This window comes from Orbicella faveolata, unplaced genomic scaffold (assembly GCF_042242905.1).
Source record: "Orbicella faveolata isolate gen_17 unplaced genomic scaffold, um_ofav_v1 contig_46, whole genome shotgun sequence".
Classification (NCBI taxonomy): Eukaryota; Metazoa; Cnidaria; class Anthozoa; order Scleractinia; family Merulinidae; genus Orbicella; species Orbicella faveolata.
Genome location: NW_028301576.1, coordinates 33,696,249 through 33,716,442, shown reverse-complemented (window position 1 = coordinate 33,716,442; position 20,194 = coordinate 33,696,249). Strand labels below are relative to the sequence as shown.

The 20,194-nt window shown below is 38.1% G+C and overlaps 1 protein-coding gene, 1 long non-coding RNA gene and 2 pseudogenes across 2 annotated transcripts; 1 reads left to right on the top strand and 3 right to left on the bottom strand.

The window, feature by feature from the left end:
* Positions 1 to 1,495: 1,495 nt before the first annotated feature.
* On the bottom strand, positions 1,496 to 5,466 carry LOC149099911 (uncharacterized). The gene is made up of 2 exons (XM_089278232.1): positions 4,913 to 5,466; positions 1,496 to 2,505 (listed from the first exon to the last, which is right to left on the bottom strand). Exons 1-2 carry the CDS (start codon positions 5,325 to 5,327, stop codon positions 1,508 to 1,510), a joined length of 1,413 nt encoding a protein of 470 aa, XP_089134358.1. The 5' UTR covers positions 5,328 to 5,466; the 3' UTR covers positions 1,496 to 1,507.
* On the bottom strand, positions 2,483 to 4,610 carry LOC149099912 (uncharacterized; annotated as a pseudogene).
* Positions 5,467 to 7,903: 2,437 nt separating the features above from the next.
* On the top strand, positions 7,904 to 15,899 carry LOC149099910 (uncharacterized). Its single transcript, XR_016203734.1, has 6 exons — positions 7,904 to 8,119; positions 10,315 to 10,399; positions 10,785 to 10,906; positions 13,506 to 13,638; positions 14,652 to 14,773; positions 15,101 to 15,899. It is a non-coding gene; the product is annotated as an uncharacterized LOC149099910 (long non-coding RNA).
* A 1,843-nt stretch (positions 15,900 to 17,742) lies between these two features.
* On the bottom strand, positions 17,743 to 18,632 carry LOC110054055 (uncharacterized; annotated as a pseudogene).
* Between the last annotated feature and the right edge of the window lie 1,562 nt (positions 18,633 to 20,194).

The following is a 20,194-nucleotide window of genomic DNA, read 5'->3' as shown; positions in this document are numbered from 1 at the left end:
ATTTCATTTAAGTATATCAAGAAGTATTTCAAAAAGTCCTGTTACTTTCACTATCCTGGACAAGATCAAATCCATTTACAGGTCTCTTCCATGGTGCTCAGTGAGAGGACAACCAAAGCTTTGAGGCCAGTGACAGTGTAGATTAAACACTTGTGGATGTAGTATCACATATACTTAAGTCTTACAATGCCATCGCTGTACTTATTAGTAGAAAAATACAACTCTCAATGCAAAGCAATGCACATTAAAACTCAGTCTTTTATTTGTAATCCAGCTAGGCATTGGATACACAAGAGGACATTAAACTACTTCATAATTGCTTAATAACCACTTTTTTCTGTGTGGAGAAATTAATAACCACATAATTACAATGGCGACTTTCCATTCAACCAAATACTCCGGGAATCAGTCCACAAACAAGTTCTTGAAATGTCAGGATACCTCTTGAGGTTGTCCCAATGCTCTAGAATTTAAAAGTGGAACTTATGGTGAAATAAAAAGCACACAATGTATGCTACTAAATACCATTAATTTATCATGCTCTAACAACTAGAGTCACGTCCAGTAAAGTAAAGATAATTTAAATTCAAAGTAAGTGAATGTTACATACCACCGCCTTGGAGTTTAAATTGACCACTGTTGCTCTTCAAATCTCTTTTCTTAAAACAATCCTCAATTATTTCCAAATGATGAATTGATTTTAACAAATGATACATAAACGGGAGAAATTGGAGGCTTGTTGGAAAAAAAAAATCCTAAATAAGATGGTCCTGGTCCTGCATACGTCTCCATGGCCACCAGGAAAGGGCTGAATTATCCTACTTTTATTAAAGGATACATGTCTTGTCAAGCGAAATCAAATTTCTTTGAAGTAGGAACAAACCTCAACATGAGTTTTCAGTAGAGGCAAATGACCAAGAGTGGTGGATGTAGAATATTGAGACTGGTTATCTGAATGTTTTACTGTTGTCAAAATTTAAAGTCCTTGCAAAAAAAATAATTTAAATCTTCAACACAGCCCCTTTAAGTATTCCTCTCACTGAAAATTCTAAATTGTTTACATTCAAACACAGACGACCAGAGTTTGGGAATAAATTCGGAGCTTTATTGTTACACTGAGATCAAGAGACGAAATAAAACTCCGACACCTTAAGGGTGGGAGGGAATTAGGGTGAACCAAAAAACGGTTTGAACAGATCGACAAGAGATTACAACTGACATATGATTCTAAATAACTTGCTTAACAATGCGCTGTTACATCAATCAACAATTAACTATCATCACTTAGGTAATGATTAACACAATTGTTTACATTCAAACACAGACGACCAGAGTTTGGGAATAAATTCGGAGCTTTATTGTTACACTGAGATCAAGAGACGAAATAAAACTCCGACACCCAAACCCAAACTAGATTGTCTGTGTCTATGAAATTGAAGGAAGTTAAAGAATAAAAGAAAAAAATAAATAAATAAATAAATAAAAATATATATATAGAAAAAACTACCTAGAGACCAAAGCCCTGTAAGTTCTGGGCCATTGCATCTATGGCGGCTCGTTTCTGGTTATCGGTCATTTCGAGATAAACTAAATAAGCGTCGCTATGCCAGTCCCCTTGTAATTTAATAAATTCTGCGGGGAGTCCGCAATCGAAGGCAAAAGTAGCACCCCCACGCCAAAAACTATGAGGAGAAAATGCACTAGGATCTGCCCCGATTGCCTGGATAGACCTAGCAAGAAAACGCGAAAACTGTGAATAAGTGATAGGCTGACAGGATGCCGAAGAACTGTCGCGCACTGAAAAAAGTGGAGCACTAGCGGGCACCTGGTTCAACTCGAGATGCATTTCTAAAGCAGTGACTGGACAAAGCTTTGAACCAGGAATAACTGGCAAGGGAATGCTTAGAGAATGCTGAGCGAACTGAATTGTTTTTGTTTCAAAAATGCGCAAATATGCCGTGTGCTCTTTAAAAATAAGTTGACCGCGACGGACAACCTTAGGGGACGAAATACTGCGTAGGCTGTCAACGACTAGATTAGATTTACGTAAAAACGAAAAGAAAGCAACAAGAAAAAGTGCCCACATGGCGGCATGTAATGGGATACGTAAATCAAAGAAAAGCGCCATGCGATGCAACATAAACGGAGTAATGGCTTGTTTCCTGTTTAGTTGCATACTGAGAAAACGCTTAGCCCCCCTGATGATAAGCTTAAAAACATAATTCTGTTCCCAGCCCAGAGCGAAACCATACAATTGATGAAAATGTTTCAGACTAGAAATATGGTTCTGGATAGTGCCGAACTGGCGACCAACATAAGCAAGATAAGCTACATAACGAGACACGATATTAGCGTCCAAAGGAAATGAACAAAAATGAAAATTATCGCAAAAACGAAGATAAGAAGCAAGATGCAATTGCATATTCTTCTGAGTGGTTTCGGCATAGGCCTGAGATTTAAGCTCATCTCTTAGCTGGTCGATTACCAGGAGCCTGGGATAATGGCCTATAATAGATAGAAAGAAAGTGAAAATAAGTACTTATGAAGCTACTAAAAGGTAGAAGAAAACTACGATACTTGAAAGCGTAAAAAGTGTTCTGGCACCTCGATAAAAGAATACTGAATTCCTAGCTTACTACAATAAAAATAAAAGTCACGCTGAGACTTGGAGTTAAGTTGCCATCTGCTTAGAGCGTCCGCCAAGGTGTTGTGGTCGCCTGGAATAAAGGATGCACGAATCTCGAAATCGTGTAAAGAGGCTGTAAACCAAAGCTGACGCAAACAACGTTGCATAAAACAGTCGCGTGTGACGCCAGAGTTAATGACTGTGACCGCGGCTTCATTATCACAGGAGATGAGAAAACGCCGGCGAGCGAGAGTAGGCGCCCACACTCGAACGGCGAGCACCAAAACAAATAACTCTAAGGCAGTGATATGCTCCGCTTCCTGAACGATGTTCGTAGGAAGAGTGACGAAGAAACATTGGTCGAGACATGTAGCCCCACCGCCATGAAGACAAGAGTCCGTGGAGAAATGTAAATCCTCAAAAGACCAAGAATCTGGCTTGATGAAGGAAACACCATTGTACAGAGGAAGAAACGTAAGCCACCAGGCAATGTCCAATTTCATGTCATTTGAAACTACCGCCGTGCGTCGTGAAGATGGAAATGTACGTAAATTGTTTAACAACCATGACATGAAAATACGACCTGAATTGACACATGCTGTCACAAAAGACAATTTTCCGAGAAGAGATTGCAAGTCTTTGCGACAATAAGAGTCTCGAGTTTGCCAATGTGTCAGTTCGAGTGACAAATCATCAAGACGCTCGCGCGGCACGCGAAGACAAAAAGTGGTCGTGTCGACTTCGATGCCCATGCAGATCATGTTCGCAGCTGGAGGGCAGTCTTTCTCAGGCGAAGCTTGCAAGCCTAGGCTATCGAATAATGACTGAAGCTCGTGAAAGGCGTTGAATGCTCTATCGGGATGGTCCACGCCGTAAAAATCATCTAAATAAACGTCTGCTGTGTAACCGCGTTGAGTAAAGATATAAATAACAGCCGATGTGGTTCTCTGACATATCATAGCGCTAGTCCGTAAGCCGAACGGACAACGAGTATCGAAATACAGTCTGCCATTAAACTGAAAGCCCAGTAGATTGTAATCTTTTGGATCGATCGGGAGTTGCCTGTAAGCTCGCTGCAAATCTTTTTTGTAGAGAAGACAACCGCGGCCGTGTTGAAGAATAAACTGGCATAAACTATCAATGCCAGGCAGTCTCAGTTTGTATGGCTCGTTAAGATAACTTGAAGCTGAAATGCCGCTATTTACAGAGGAATTTGGCGGATAACTCAAATCCATTACAACGCGCCGTTTGTTAGAGCCCCGCTTAGGAACAGTTTGTAAAGGTGAGCAAACCAAAGGCTGATGTAAGGGGTTGGTTTGAAAGGGACCAGCGATAGCATGATAACCAAGTTCAGTGTGAATATAATGTTCCACATGGTCGGCAAATTCAACCGTGGAGGGATGATTACGTGAAGAAGAAGAAGGGAGAATCTCAGCTGTATAACGCACCGGCCAGCCAAAGCGCAGAAAGTCAACAACGTGAGTATCGTGGTAGTCCCGTAAAAAAACTCCCAGGCGGGAATGTTGAGCTGAGATGTAACGGGTAGACGAGCTCCAAAGGCATTGGGAAACTCTGATTTAGAAGCCAGAATATGCTGAATTACTGCGGTCGCAGCAAAGTCATCTGAAAAGGAATTAAATCTAGTGTTAGGGATGTCCATGAGCGATAAGTCCATAGGAAAAGCTGGAGTCGGTTGGGGCGTAAAAGAGTCCGTACTCGGGTTTGAGCTCGTGAGTCACGCCGGCTCTGAAGAATTGAAGTTCACTTCAGGAATAGGAGCACGTCGCTTTGGGCAGTGAAGCATAGGATGATCTTTAGCGCAGACTCGACATTTGTGATGCCCTGCGTATGACGCGCTAGTTGAATCACAGGGGCAAGAACCGAGATAATTCCATTGACGACAAGCCTTGGCCTGTGAAGAATCTGGCTTTGACGATTTATTGTTGATGATATCGCTACCAGAAGAAGATCCGCCCCCAGCCGAATTATTCGAGCATGCCTGGGGAGTGGAAGACCGTAAATCTGAATGCTTGAAGAAAATGGTTGCTGAATCGCGGATTTGAGACTCGTCATCAAATTCCAGGCAACACAACTCCACTTGCTTGGCAATATGAGCATAAAATCCCCTAACACTCCTCCAAGTATAGCTAGAGGCTTTGCGCATTAACAACTTGAGAAGCTGGAGCATAACCTCTTTGCGCTTGGCCTCATATGGCTTAACCATGGCGAGAAAACCAGCAACAAAGTCGGCCATCTCCAACTTCTCGAATTCTAAAGTGGGCGCACCTGAGCAGAACTCGTGAGGCCAGTCAATAGTTCTCTTCTTTCTTGTTGTGCTTGGCTTCGACTCCACTCCCTCAACCTTGGTTTCTGCTGCTGCGGCACGAAGCTTTAAAACTTCCAGCTCGAGAGCCAACTTGTCTCGCTGCAGTTGAGCCAGTTCGATCTCCGCTGTTAGTGCAGATGTGGATGGAACAGCGACTGGAGGATCAGAGAGCTGCCTCGAAGAAGGAGAATCATGAGAACCGTGAGCATGAGATGTTATTAACGGAGCACGAGGCGATAGCCCCGATGCGGCTAATTCGCGATCGAGTTGATCAATACGCATTTGCACGTATTCATAGTCGGGATCCCTGTTTGGCTTGACTTTTCTGCCTGAGCGTCGGGGAAGAATGGGAGAGGTAGAATCCTGATGAGTCATGATGGTCGGAGATGGAATCAAAAAACGGTTCGAACAGATCGACAAGAGATTACAACTGACATACGATTCTAAATAACTTGCTTAACAACGCGCTGTTACATCAATCAACAATTAACTATCATCACTTAGGTAATGATTAACACCAATAACCCACTTACATCTGCATTTCTTTACTTATAGAGCAGTTAGTATTTTTTTTGTTGAGTCAGTGATAAAAACCCTAAGCAAAACTCTTCCATGTATATTAAAACATAAGCCATTTTCTGGCTTTTTTGTAGTAAAATCATAATAATGTCCTCATGGTTCTTATAATAATACCTCAGTAAGAGGGATTTAATGTACAACCTTACAAATTTAAACAGAATACACAAAATATATGGCACTAGACTGTTGCACTTGCAAGGATGATCCATCATTGCTATGTATTTTGTACATTCTGTTCACACTGAGAAAGGTTGAGTTTAAATAGCCCTCAGTGAGGTATAATTAAGTTTCTAATGAAACAAACAACTGTACTGTATTCCCAAACAACACTCCAAGGAAATTTATATAAAATATTCTTTGAATATAATAGCTTTGTAGCCAATATTGAAGGCATAATGATTGCACAACAACATAAAAAGACAAAGAGGTCATCACCTCAATGAGGATCCTCCTGTCAACAACCACAAACAACATTGATACTCATCTGTCCCATCCTTGTTTACATAACACAAAGAGCTTGACGTTCTTCACTTAACTTTTAAGCCAACATTTTGTGGTCATTCATGCATGTGGATGGCAGTTCAGACAACTGACAAAATGTACTTGAATTCATGAATTCAGTATACTAGTACAAGATTTATTTCCTGTCACGTGGGTAGGTGAAATTACCCAATATGAAAATAATGCGTATTTTATATCTGTTTTATACCTATTTTATATGTTATTTTACTCCTATCATTTATGTATTTTTTTTACTATTTTTCTGGACTATTTTAGAGCAATTTTTACCTATTTTAAACCTATTATTTTGAAACAAAAAATACCCAAAAAATAGTCCAGAGTGTTGACCAAAACTTACATGAATTAGCTTTAAAATAGCTTTAAAATAGACATAAACAGGGTTAAAATAGCTTTGAAGTTAAGCCTTTTATAAATAATAGGGTTAAAAATAGCTATAAAATAGAGCACATGAGAGCCACATTTAGCCATTGAACAATGAGATTTATGAAATGTGGCTTGTGCAAAAATAGCAATATAATCTGTAATACAGGTACATATATAGCCAAGTAAAAAGTCCAGAATTATAAACAGTGACGTTAATAAATTTGGCCCATTAAATTAAGAAGCAAATGGCAATTGAAACAATGCAATGACTCAGCAACATTAACGTCTTCTTCCTTCGCTATCCTTTTTCTCTGTGGGAAAGGGAAAAAGCTTGAATGGTGGCTCGCAGTTGCAGGTATGTGTCCCGTTCAAACATGCATGGACAGTGCAGGTTTGTTTCGCCCATTTATTCAACCTTTTTCCGCTGTTTGGGCAGCCAACAACAGCACAATTCCGGTGCCCAAATCCCATTCCTAGAGAAGAAATCAAAACAGAATGATTACAGACTTGAAACATTTTGCAAGTAAACATCCCTCTCGAAACTCATGAAGTTTTATCACATTATTTTTTGCGGAAGACATAAGTAGCCAAAAAATTGATTGACTCACCAGTTTATAGAATTGCTAACCAGTATAAAATGCATAAAGGAAGTATTCCAGTGGAAAAACACAGCATAAATTAATAAGAAGTAAACAGACGCGAAGCTGAAACGAATATTTAGTCATGGCGGACATTCGAGAGTTGGTCCTCACTTTTCTGGAGCGCATATCCCATAATGCATTGCGTAAAAACCAGAAGCAGGAAACTCTTGATGCTTGTATTTATGGCCATGCATTATAATGGCTGGTTTTCTCTTAACTAAGATCATCTTCTTTTGATGTCCAACACATGAAGGTACTTTGTTTATAGCGGAGCTCCAGCGGCCCAAAGGGCCGCCAAGCGGAGCCCCATACTCATATGGGAAAGAAAAGGAAACCCATGAATGAATTTTCTCATGGTTTTCATGGCTAGCGGTATTGCTCGTGGGCGCGTACGCACGACGACAGCGACGGCGGAGTTGCCCAACATGGTGGCCATACTCCAGCTAATAGGTCGACAGAGACATGCACCCTCGCTCTCTAGCAGAAGAATGCCATTTTTCTTAGCGGGATTTTTAAAGAAAAGAAAACGCATTTCTATTTGTTATGTCGACAAACGATAGCGGAGGTTGATCTGATGGGGTTGCACTGAAGGAATTAAAAAGAAAGCAAGAATTAACAGGCAAAGAAGTAGCGAAGAAGATCGCGAAAAAGAGCGGGCCAGCGCTGGGGAAGGAGGCGAAACAGTACTGAACAATGCCGTGAATTATAGCGAGTCAAAGGCTAGAGAAAGGAAGTGAAATAATATCGAACAATGCCGTTAACCAAAGCTAACGAGGGCCATAGATAGGATGTGAAAGTACTCAGAAGACTGCAGTGCCAAGTTTGTAAAATTCGCGCGTTGTGATGCTGTGCAGCCGTGCAAGAAAAGTCACATGATTTGGTCAGGTGATGAACAAGAGAAATCAAACATGTCCGAGTGTTACAAAACAGTAAACACAGCGGGAAAAAGTGGTTGATTCGTTGATCTGTCAAAAAGATTAGTTCAGTTCAGTCTTCACAACTTTTGCTGCAAGTTTCTGCCTGGAAGATTTACACTGGCCGAACTGATGTTGCCAACTTGCGGTAAGTGACTTTTGTTGTTGCGTTTGCTATGAAAATTAACAAGTTGCCTCGGCGATATAAGCTTATTTTCAATTGGAATCCTTTGAAAGTCTTCCTTATTTGAAGCCATGCTGTGAGACAATTTATAAATTGCATCGTTTTAATTTCTTTCATCTCTAAACAATAGCAAGTGAATCGCTTTGTGGAGGTTGTTGTAAGTTGTAAACTAATTAAGCTTTCTGTCGATATTCGTCGTCAACCTAAGCTTATAACCTCACGTCTAAAAATAAGCTTAACCAAAACCGTATTTGTAAACACGGCCGGGCGAGTTTTGAAGTTTTCTCTGTGTTAGTTGGCACAGCCGCCTCGTAGACTGCTAAAATTTCTTCTGTTGTTGAAAACCAAGAAAGGTTTTAAGCCGAAGCGAACAGGATTTGCTAAATTTACTTTCAACGTTCCTATGTGAAGATTTGCATATTGTGATTACAAAGTATGGAGATTTCCTCGTTTTGTTAGTTCAATTTATTTGGTTTGGCGAAATGCTTGGGTGAATTCCCAGGTTTAAATTTGGTTGCTGACTGGCAAAGCTACTGCCGATAAAATGACTGCAAAGCTAAATTAAGCCGTCGGCAAAAATGCACACTGTAATATTCAAATTTAAGCGTGAATAATTATTAAACTTTTAACACTGCAAGGTTAAACGAATTTTCTTTATCCTCTCTTTCATTCGGTTACCTTTCACTGAGAAGGGATTTGCTTTTGATACTCAGATGAAGTGATATGCATAATTATTGTGTTTATAATGTAGATTTCCTCGTTTTATTTTGTTGTCTGTCCAATTAGTTCGGTTTGGTGAAATGCTTATATAGTCCAAATGTCGAGTAGACGATTGCGCATGTAAATCCTGTGTGCATTAATAAGGCTCTACTTTCATTTTGATTTACTATTTCATTTTATTAGTGCCACTGCTTTTGATTGGGGGTACATGGGTTATTCCCCAAATATGCAGTATTTACACTTAATATGGAAATGTTCCTCAAAAGTGAGATAGTACTAATGGAAAAAAAAATGCGAAGAGCTTAACTCGGTAAATTGAACAGTGTAAATGACATTTACATACTTAGAAAAAATTTAGGACGGAGAAGTTCTTGCCCTGACCATTTCTCGGTATTAGAAATAAGTTTTACATACATACATACATACACAATTTAGTTGGTGAGAGTGCTCTCCTCTCTCCACACACGCACTCTCTCTCTCTCTGCTCTTTTCTTCACACTAATTTTGTTATTAACTACACTGTAACCCATTAACCGAATGTCACTCACTGTTTTCTTTGTTGTGCATGCATACTTTTTTGCTCGTCGAAGAAAGTTTCAGTTTCTTCCTGGCTATTTCCTTTGTCCTGTCCAGTACCAATTCCTTTGTAATATAACTTTGTGAATTCTCTATTCTCCTTAAATTTTATCTTGTCAGGGTGATAGAATGCACTCTCAGAGTGTTCAATCATTGTTTTCAGTCGCTACAATTTTCAGGAAAAAGCAATAGTTTTCTTAATTTCCTTTTACTTTGTGTTAGGACCTTTTAGCATGCTCGTGATTGACCCATGGGCATAATTTTGAATAAAGTGAAGAATTAGATCTGTTTTAGTGTTAAGTATTTTTAAATTATGATGAATTACATGTAGGCATTTCTTTTTAGTTTATATTTTTTATTTTAGTCGCATGTGATGTTTTATGATTTTACCGAAGTATACCATGTAAGTGTAAATAATGCACTAGAATTAGCCAATCAGAGTGTGCATTGTATCAGCTTTGAACACAAACCATATGTAATAAATGTATGTAAATGATATTTTTATGACAGAGAACTGGACAGGGCAAGAACTTGTCTTTCTTTTGTACATTTATATATTCATTCCTCTCATTGCTGTCAAAATGTCTTAGGAACCTTCATTTTTGATAGTCCATTATTTTCCACCATACCTAGCACAGAAGCTCGCAAAATCCTAGTTAATGACCAACACGTGTGTATCTCTGGCCTTTGCTGTGTACTACGTGTATATTCTGTTATCCTGCCTTAACTGCTAGAAACAATTTTGACAGAGCTGTTTCAACAGTTTCACTTAAATTAATTCCCAGTAACAGCGCTACTTGTGGCATTGTTATTGGGTATGAACTTTATGGAGGGTTTAGATTTTTATTTTTTTATGATTACAGGAGACAACAAAGTATACATGTGTATACATAACCTGATGTTGGTGTTGGTTGCGAATCGTAGTTCATAATAGTCATCCTATTACAGGTAAGGGGGAAAAGTTCAGAAAGTTTAGAACATGTCTTCCCCCAGCACACCTTTTGTCTACAGGTGCAATTATTGAGAGGTTATATATATATACTGAGAGTAATGTAAAGTTATAAACTTAACAATAAAATCTGACATTTGAACGCCTCCTTTGCTAAAATTAGTCACGATTTAATTGTTATCACTCCCTGTGAATTCATAGAGATTTCAGAGGCAAATTATCACCTAATGTGGAAGTCCTGTCTTCAAGTTAGGGAAAATGACACAAAAAAAGTTACAGTGAAAGTAAAGAGAATTGTGAATGTTGATGTGGTGTACTTTGTACATCATGTAAAGGTACTTGGTGAGTGCCAAAGGCATAACATTTTGTGCATTGCTTTTTCAGGGCAAATTATATAACAGTGATGTTTTAAGGTGTGATCACAAAAATAATGAGTACATTGTCCAGGCAGTACCAGTTTATGGAAGGCATATGCAGACAGTAAGAGGAACTGTAAGCATTACCAGGTAAGTTTGTTTTATGCTTTTGACTTCTTGTACTTGGATTTTGTGTCATTTCATCACAAGAATAGGTGATGAAAGATGCAATAGTTGTTTCAGTTTATTTTTGAAGGCAAACTTATATTAGTCTGCCTATGCTGGATAACAGCCATGTGTAAACTGAATGTAAAGCAAACACTCTGTTAAAGGTGGGGCAACCCTGAAACCCAGAAACTGGAAGCCGGAATCCAGAACGAAAAACTGGAATCCAGTAACTGGAAACCAGAATCCACAAATCAAAGAAAACAAGTTCTTCAAATACTCGAAAATTGTTTTGCTTACATTTTTGCCCGTAAAAAATAAGCGGCCAAGTAAAAAGGACCTCAAACTGACACAAAAATTCCCCATCTGTTGAAATTCGTGCAACCGTTATTTCTAGTGACGGCTATAATTATGAGAATCTTCGTAAAGTGCGTCATAATTTAATTGCAAGCACCCTGAGAGCATCTAAAATAAGCTTGCTGGCAATTAACTGCACAGCCATGGGCCGAGCGCGGTTCATATTCTACCAGTGTTTTTTGTTTTGTGGTTGGTGACCAGACCCAAACTTCCTCTCAGCCAAATTTTGAATCACACAACCTGTGATGTTTATTCGCCATAAGCTGTTGAAACGTTAATACAAGGACAATGTTACGGACATTGTTTTCTTTATTTGTTTATAATATATATTTTCTTCTGGTTTTATCGAAGCGTTGGATTCAAAGGGAAATAATAAATACGTTAAACGCTAAAATGGGTATTACGTCAGCCATGGAATGTGCTGACATTGCAGCTTTCATTTTCGCTACATGACAAATACACTGTAAGATCATGTTTACTTTGCAAGTTTATTTTGCCAGAAGCGATGGTCATTAATTTATGTGCAATTTTGTGAGTATTTCTTGTGGGTTTCGGCAAATGAAGCGAATTCTTTGGCTGTTTCATTGCAGCGAGTTAAGAGATTTGAAGAAAAATTAAGTATTTGGCGAGGTAAACAAGAGCTTGCCAGAACTTGCAATGTTTAAGTCAGTGCTAGGAGAAAAAACACAACTGTTCCAAAATTAGCTGTGGATAACGTAAACCCCCCTGATTGTGTGACTTGCGTGACTACTTCAAAGCGCAAGCAAATTAAATTTTGACGTTTCAGGAAGAAAGCTGTTTATTAAAAGCATTATTAATAGCGTGACACTCGTTTCCTTTTGTATCATTCATGGGCATGTCCCGAGCAAACTTCCAGATTAAGACCATTACATCATCGATCATAGCTTTTGCAAAGGCTAAGACTGATGGTGCAATAAGATATGACACAGTTTGTGTTGATCAAGTGATGTGTTTACAGTAATCAATGAATCATCAAGGACTGCTTTGGAATGTGCACTGCGTTGTGACTGTAGTATTAACAAAACAGTTAAATTTTAAAAGCGCGGTTATAAGATTTAAACGATCTTGCCATTTTGTTTAATAAGCGTATCATCGGCAATTTACCAGAGGTATAAATTTACCCTTTATGTTTAGTAGATACTGAACAAGATAGAAAATGTCATAGAGAACAGGATGTCTGTCAGTGGCAGCACCCTGTACATTGATGGTCATGCCAACCACTTTCGAAGTTCAAAGGCTAACCTGGCTCATCTTAATATAATATTTGATTTGTCCAACAGATACCAAACTAGTTCCGGATCAACACTATTTCCACACTGATACTGTGACAAATCAGCATTTCATATTCAAACAATTTATAGAAATGCTGCACACTTACTTCCATCTGCTTCTCACTTGCTAACAGATCGGACCACATGTTGTTAAAAGATGCTTAAAGACTGCCAGAAACTCACCACAATAGCTTGTTGTTATTGTGCTACTCACCAGTCTTCTCATAGCAATTTGATCTAGACAAGAACTGCGCTCTCACCAGAACCAGGTTGAACAAAAGATGGGTAACTAAGCCTTTGAGCAGGCTCTTGTGTTTGGGCCGGGGGCATAAGAGGCAAAGTTGCATGAAGGCACTCGCTGACATGCCAATGCAGAAAAACACTAGACACTTATTTAGCCTGGTCAGGCACCAGAGACAGATAGTAGAGCCTGCTCGCAGGCTATGAGTAACTCTATCCACCTGAAAAATTACTAACCCTGACTGGAAAGTGATTACCCAATGGATAGCTTTATCCAGCTTTTGAACAATTGGGCCAGATGTATAGCTAAGGGTTGTTCAGAACCAGTCAAAAATTTTTTAGCAATTACAGTTTGTAGCTGAAGTAAAGCCAAGAAAGTAAATAACAGCAAAATAGTTTTTCCCCATAATTATTTATTAGACATTGCTGAAGTGAATTATTTCTATCATCATTCATAATATCTGGATTCAGGATTCTAGTTTCCAGTTCCGGATTCCAGTTTCCGGATTCAGTTTTTTAGGGTTGTCCTTAATGATGTATGTGCATGTTAATCTTGAATAATCTGAAATTTCAGAGAGGTTAAAAATATCATATCTGTGATGGTTCTGTATCTGTTGGTGTGCAACTATCTACACCAATATTTCAACGTAATAATGTACAGTGTATATTAATTAACCAAATTATGCTGTTTTTAGTTGACCAATGCTACTATTGTAATGTGATGTTGAAGCCCACAAATTGACAAACATGCCCAGTGTCAACTTGTCAAATATATGAAGTGGCCAGACAGTCTAGATTACAAAATTTTCTGAAAGTTGGAATTACCAGGTAAGATATTTCTGAAACATTATTTTGTAATTAATGATTTCTCAGACATTGTTTTCTTCAAGAAAAGATTCATACCCCACATGGAGGTTTTTTTCTCTATTAGAGCTCTATCTTCCTGATACTTTAATTTGGAATTTTTGAAGACTGGCCATGAATGGGTGTTGGGTGTGAATATCTTCTGGTACTGCACATTCAGATTTACATGTAGTAAGCAAGAACATCAGTATTTATCCTGACAAACTCTGATTTTCTTTTGGAAGCTGAACTCATATGCAGTTGTACAGTTATGTACAACCAAACAGCCTGGATGGCCCTTTGATTGGGACTGGGCACATTGTTGTAACTTGCAATGTTCCAGTTTCTTGTTTAAAGCAAATTGAATATGATCTCAAAAGGAAGTCGCCAAGTTCATTTCAGTTATTAAGTTTTCTTTTCATCTCAGGGCAGAGCCTGCCACTGTGAAAGTTGGGGTACCAGCCCGGGGGAGGTACTTTGGGAATTTCTGGGTGGAGATGTGCCGCTTGGACCCTGGAACCCTTAGCCTATACCAGACCTAGTTCAGCTGAATTTTGCTACCCTATACTAGAGTAAACTCCCCAAATCCCCCCATCTATCGACGCTGTTGAGGCTGATTTGCGTAAATTTAAACTTGCTGATTTGATTTTTTTATATTTTTGAGTGGCAATTCCTGGTTTCCTTAGTCTAGATAAAATCTTCAACCAACTAGTCAGTTTTGTGAAAAATGATACCCTATTCTAGACCCAAACGCTCTGATTTATATACCCTATCCTAGAATAAACTGCTTGAAAACATACCCTTCACAGCGGCACATACCTATATAGCCCATATATGGCAGTGCCCCACCGGGGGTACCAGCCCCTAGCGTTTGATTCACTAACACTTAGTAAACAACTAACAATGAAGTACACTGTATATCAAAGAAAGGAATGTCATCTGTTAGTGTGTAAAGATTATAATAAATTATAATCGATTTGTTTTTATCTGAATAACAGTGGTGTTCAAGTAGCAGCTACAGTATGATTACATGTCTGTTCCTGTCATTCAGTATATGAACAGTTTACACATGGGCAGCCTGTATTAAGACATCAAAGATTTTCAAAGCAACCATGGCCTGGTGAGATATTTCTGAAGAAATGTAAATTTAAAGTCCTTATGATTGCTTATAGGCATTGATTTTTATTGTAAACCATATCTTACTGAGTGTATTTTTCTTGTGTACTAATTGTTGTAGAACACAGAGATCACTATAAGTATGACAGAGATATTAAAGTGTGAAAAGTTCTATAAACAAATGTATGCAGGAACAAATTAATTTATGATGGATGCAGCTTCTGAGAGATCCCCAATGTTAATGGAACATACACTGTACATACATGCAAAAGAGTTCAATAATTTATTACTTAAGATTGCAATGATTTGTTTGGTTTCTCTGTATTTACAGACAACTTGATGGGATTATAATTTCTGCACCAAGGTCATTGAATAAACTGACTTAGAAGTTGAGTTCTGCAACCCATCCTGTGTGTTGTAATATCATGGCTGCAACATTGTGACAGATACACTGTATTACATTATTAAGAAACACATATATTAACTAATTATTTAAGGTGCCTGTTAAATTAATCAGTTTTTCTTAGAGATAATTTACTCATGGTTTATTTAAATAATTGCTTTTTTGGCTTTAAAATGATATTTATCGTGTTTGTAAATCAATTTTGTGATAATCTGCATTGGACATGGCATAAATTAATATTTTGCCAACACGAAATGGAGACAGACAGCCTTGCCATTCGCAACATCCAATAAGGCTAGTTTGTTCCCTACTGTTGTACAAATAGTGTTCTCTTGTTTATAAATTATTTCAATCTGTTGTTTAAATGATTGCTTCATAACCCCTATGTCCAGTTTGGTGCATGTAGGATATTGATGTATTGTTTATCCATTTTGCTGTAAATTATCTTAATTGATGTGTCAATCAAAACATATCTTAGATATGCTGGGCTCTTCTGACAAATGTACCTATGCCTCATAACCTTTGAGTGCATTTGGTTGTGTAGTGCAGACAAAATGCATGTACATAATATAACTTACTCTTAGCTTACTTATAATTCTTGGTATAATTTAATCATAGCAAAATTAATTAATGGAACCCAATAACAGCTCCTGTAGTCCACAATCTCAGTCAAGAAGAAGAACAAATCACATTGAAATTGAATAATAAAATTATTATTAGAAGCCTATGCAAGTATTCATGATCAGCAAAAAAAAAAATATCCTAATTACCATTCATGCAAGAGTGATTTTGCTTATTGCAAACCCTTTCAGCAGGAGGAGACCAGACAAAAGTGAAGATGGCTAAATGTATCTTTGGGGACAAGTTAGAAAACAAAACTTTCCAACTTGTCACATATGTATACTATTTTGGTATTTTTGCGAGATTTCATTTGGTAGAGATTTAGGGACTGAGTATTGTAACCACTGCATTTCAATCAGTCCCCACAGCAAAAAAAAATGTTTAAACTTCTTTTGTGTGGGAGTCCCCATGTTAACTAAGAAAGAATATAATGATTAATAACAATGTCTTGTCTTTCTGAATAAGGTAGGAAAGAACAGGAAATGCCACCAAAAAGCACAGAAGACAGTTCTGTTATGTGATCAAGATTTTTAGTGGCTTCCCAGAAATCCTTGAAATCATGGCTCTATATTTCATAATCACACCATCTTACACCTCGATCTGCTGATGTGACCTATTTCCGGCTGAAACTATTAAATAGTTCGCAATTTACCTCACATACATGTTCGATCATTTTCATTAGTAACAGCATTCCAAAAAGTAACTGAGGAGCTCCGCTTTTAGGCTCGGCTAAGTCTATATATTGTTGTTGCAGACTTCTTATGTCAAAACTGTATGGACTGATGATGATGAGACCATCATCATCATCATCATGAAGATTTTGACACAGTTATACTTTCTGGATGCTCGACAGTTTAAAAACAGCACCACAGGCTGCAACAACAAAATCTATGAGTGGAAAAAGAGAAAATCAAACTATTTCAATCCATTTTTGAGGAATTTCAAAAGTGGGACTGGGCATCAGTGGCTTTCACATTATAATGACATAAACATTTATATTTACCCTTATGGCATCACAAACACCGCAAAATTTGGACCATAGCCTTTTCCACCAAGAACAAAGTCTTCATTAATTTTTTGCTCAGAAGAAGACACAGTGCTTTGTAATGTAGTGTCACCACAACAAAAATAGGACATTCATTACAATTTTCTCCCATGGTAAGATTGCTATTTTAACGTGTAGACTATTGAGCTCAATCATTTTGTTTCAAATATAAATTGGAGAAACCCAGAAATTAATAGGCTCACATATTCCAAAGCATACTAATGAAAAACAAGAACAACAGGAATTACTCAAGCCATAATGTTCAAGAACCTGAATTATCAAGCAAGATCTGCAAAATACCTGTGAACTTGACACTGTATCTTTTGCCATCCACTTCAATGCCATGCTTTTTAATTTGGTTCTTTTGGGAATTAAGATTTCTGATAAGATGTTTTAAATTTCCTTCAAATATGAAACAAGAAACAAGAAACAAGAAATTGTATAAGAACTTATCTAGTCTGTAACTATTCTAACCATGTAGCATCAATGAACAAAAGCAATAGGATCAATAGAAAAAACGAGTTCGAAAATGATTTGAGTTGATTGTTAATTTCAGTCTAATCAACTTGGCCTGCCACAACTACCCTTTTCCTAACTGCAGGCCAAGAAAAAAAACCCGTAACTAATAATGTCAGTATAAATAAATGTTGCTGTTATTATTTGTTAATTAATTAATTTTTTTTAATCATATTCAGGACTTCAAATTAATTCAACATGATCTAGCATTTTAATGATTTTCAACCAGCTAAGAAATTTCTCTGTTAATTATAGTAATAACGTTAAAAGCCGACGTTTCAGCGTCATCGTGACACCATTCTCAAGGCAAAGTGAACAAATAATGCGATATCGATAATTTGATTTCTATAGTCTCTACAAATTAACATAATAAAGGATCACAAATTCTTCAAGTGAATACCTTTGCGCGAATCAAATCTGTTTGCACGTTTAGGGATGGTTTAAGTTTTCTTATAAAAAGCATCTCCTTAATTAGGCAATCAAATTTGTTAGTACATTTGGGAAGCATGTGAAATTGCTCTGAAAGACAAGGTGGTACGTGCAAATTATGTTCGCCGAAGTAATGTTTACAAATTGAGGACGATTTTTGTTTGTGTCCATCAATGCGTTTGTGGAGGTGGCCACGAGTGTAACCAACATATCCTGCATCAGACAGGTTACATTGAAATTTATAAACTACACATTGTTGGCTAACAGTTGCTGGCTTGACCTCTCGAACTTTAAGGTCTTGGTTGAGTTTTCTGCTGACAAACATGGGCTGAATGGTGGTCTTGATTTTTGAGCTAAGGTCTGTGAGACGTTTTTTCACTACATTAGCAGAGACCTGATCTTTAAATGGTATGATGATTCGGATGGGGGTGTAGTCGTGTCGGTTGATGGAATGTGCTGCTGGTCTGCTACCTTGGAATCTACGAATCGCTTGACAGCCAGATTGAATAAGTGTTTCGGGTACTTAAGCCTTAAGAAAACCGTCTCAAGTCAATCCCATTCTTGTGAGAAGTATGACCAGTTGGACGACATGCGGTAAGCACGATCTAACATGGTGGTAATTAGACTGCGCTTGTACTGAATGTCGACATGGCTCTGGTAGTGGAGTAAAAGGCCCGTGTTGGTTGGTTTTACGTGGACCTTGGTCTTGATTCTGGGGGCTAAGTTTAATAGTTAAACACCGATGAAAGGAAGCGAGGCATTCTGTTCCACCTCCATAGTAAACTTTGCTGATGGGTGGCAATGGTTTAAGATGTCAAGAAAAATTTCGGCTGATGCTATGTCAGGCATGATGGTAAAGGTGTCATCAACATATCGTCAATAATAGGAGGGCAATTTGCAGTCTTGATTGAGTTTGTCTTCAATGGAGCACATAAAAACATTGGCGAGCAGAGGACCAAGAGGGGATCCCATTGTACTGAAATAGTTGATTCTTAGTGGCTGTGTTGAGTAGTTCAATTAGCTGGTCTCTTGATAGGTTCAGTTCATGGGTCTTGTTGAACCAGTCAGCACTGAAAGCTTTGTCAGCTAAAATCTGGATAGTTTCATCCAGTGGTACATTGGTAAATAAAGAGGTGACATCGTAGGATACTAGGATATCACCTCTGTTGATCTCAACACTTTGTACTTCGTTGACAAACTCAAAGGTGTCTGTAACTGTGTACTGATTGAATGAGAGTGGTTTCAATTTTTCATCCAGCCATTTAGCCAACATGTAGTTATAGGTATGCATAGCGGAGAGAATTGGGCACATAGCAAGTTGTGCCTTATGCGTCTTCAGTAGGCCATATAAGTGTGCGAGTCTAGAACCTTTGGGACGGATGGAGTTGGCAATGGGCTTGGGTAGTACTTTAGATATGACAGCACAAATTTGCTTTTCCTGTTGTAAAAGCAGATGATAATATTTCACTGGTCCTCCTCAGCGGGCAGGTCACGGAACATTAGCCATTTCTTCTTTTAGAGGTTTCCAAATCTGGATCCAGCTTCTTTTGAAGGTTAATCCAAGAAGATTACTCTTCTATAAATATAAGCATTCAGGTAAGTATCGGCTAACATACTTCAAGTTTGCAAATTTCACTGGAATTCGCTAATGGTCATTGAGTCAATTCTCAGCAAACAAAAATATTTTGTCAAAATGCACCCTTTAGTCCTTCTTTGACCCTGTAAGATTTCATATCTGGAAATAGTTTCTTGTAATCATGGTTTCTGAGAGATATCACTAGAAATTGTTTCAAAATCATGAAGCGTTTGCGTTTCTTCTGGGTTTTCTTGCAGTAATCGGTTTCGTTACACTTGGGTCAAAGGTCTCTTTCACGATGATGACTTTGCTTTCTAGATCTTCAAGCTCTACTTTCACTTCCTTGAGGGCTACAGGTATGCCTCTGGAGGTGTGCTGTACAGAACAAAGTAGAACAAAACGTGTAAGCATATTCAGCATCTAAAATATCAATTTCAAATTATTGAGAAATTAAATTGTTATATTGTCAACAATTACCCTTTTGAGATAGATGTTCAAGATTTCATCACTGATGTCTATGACACTGGCCCTTGCAATTCCATTCTGTAAATCTCCAGTAGCAATGTACCAATATATCACTGGTGACAAATAAGGGAACCCTGAGTCACCATGGATCATACTGTAGGCGATCATTTTCCCAAGAATTTCAAACACTCCATTAAGGACATTGTCACTTAAAGGTATATAGGAACTAGATGTTCTAATGGACCTTGAAACATCTTTAACTCTGCATCTCCTTTTACCAGTGCAAGGAAAGCATCTTTAAGCTCGACAAAGGACTCACCCTGTATCAACTGCTGACTCTCTTCTGACTACAATTTTAATATGCAACTCG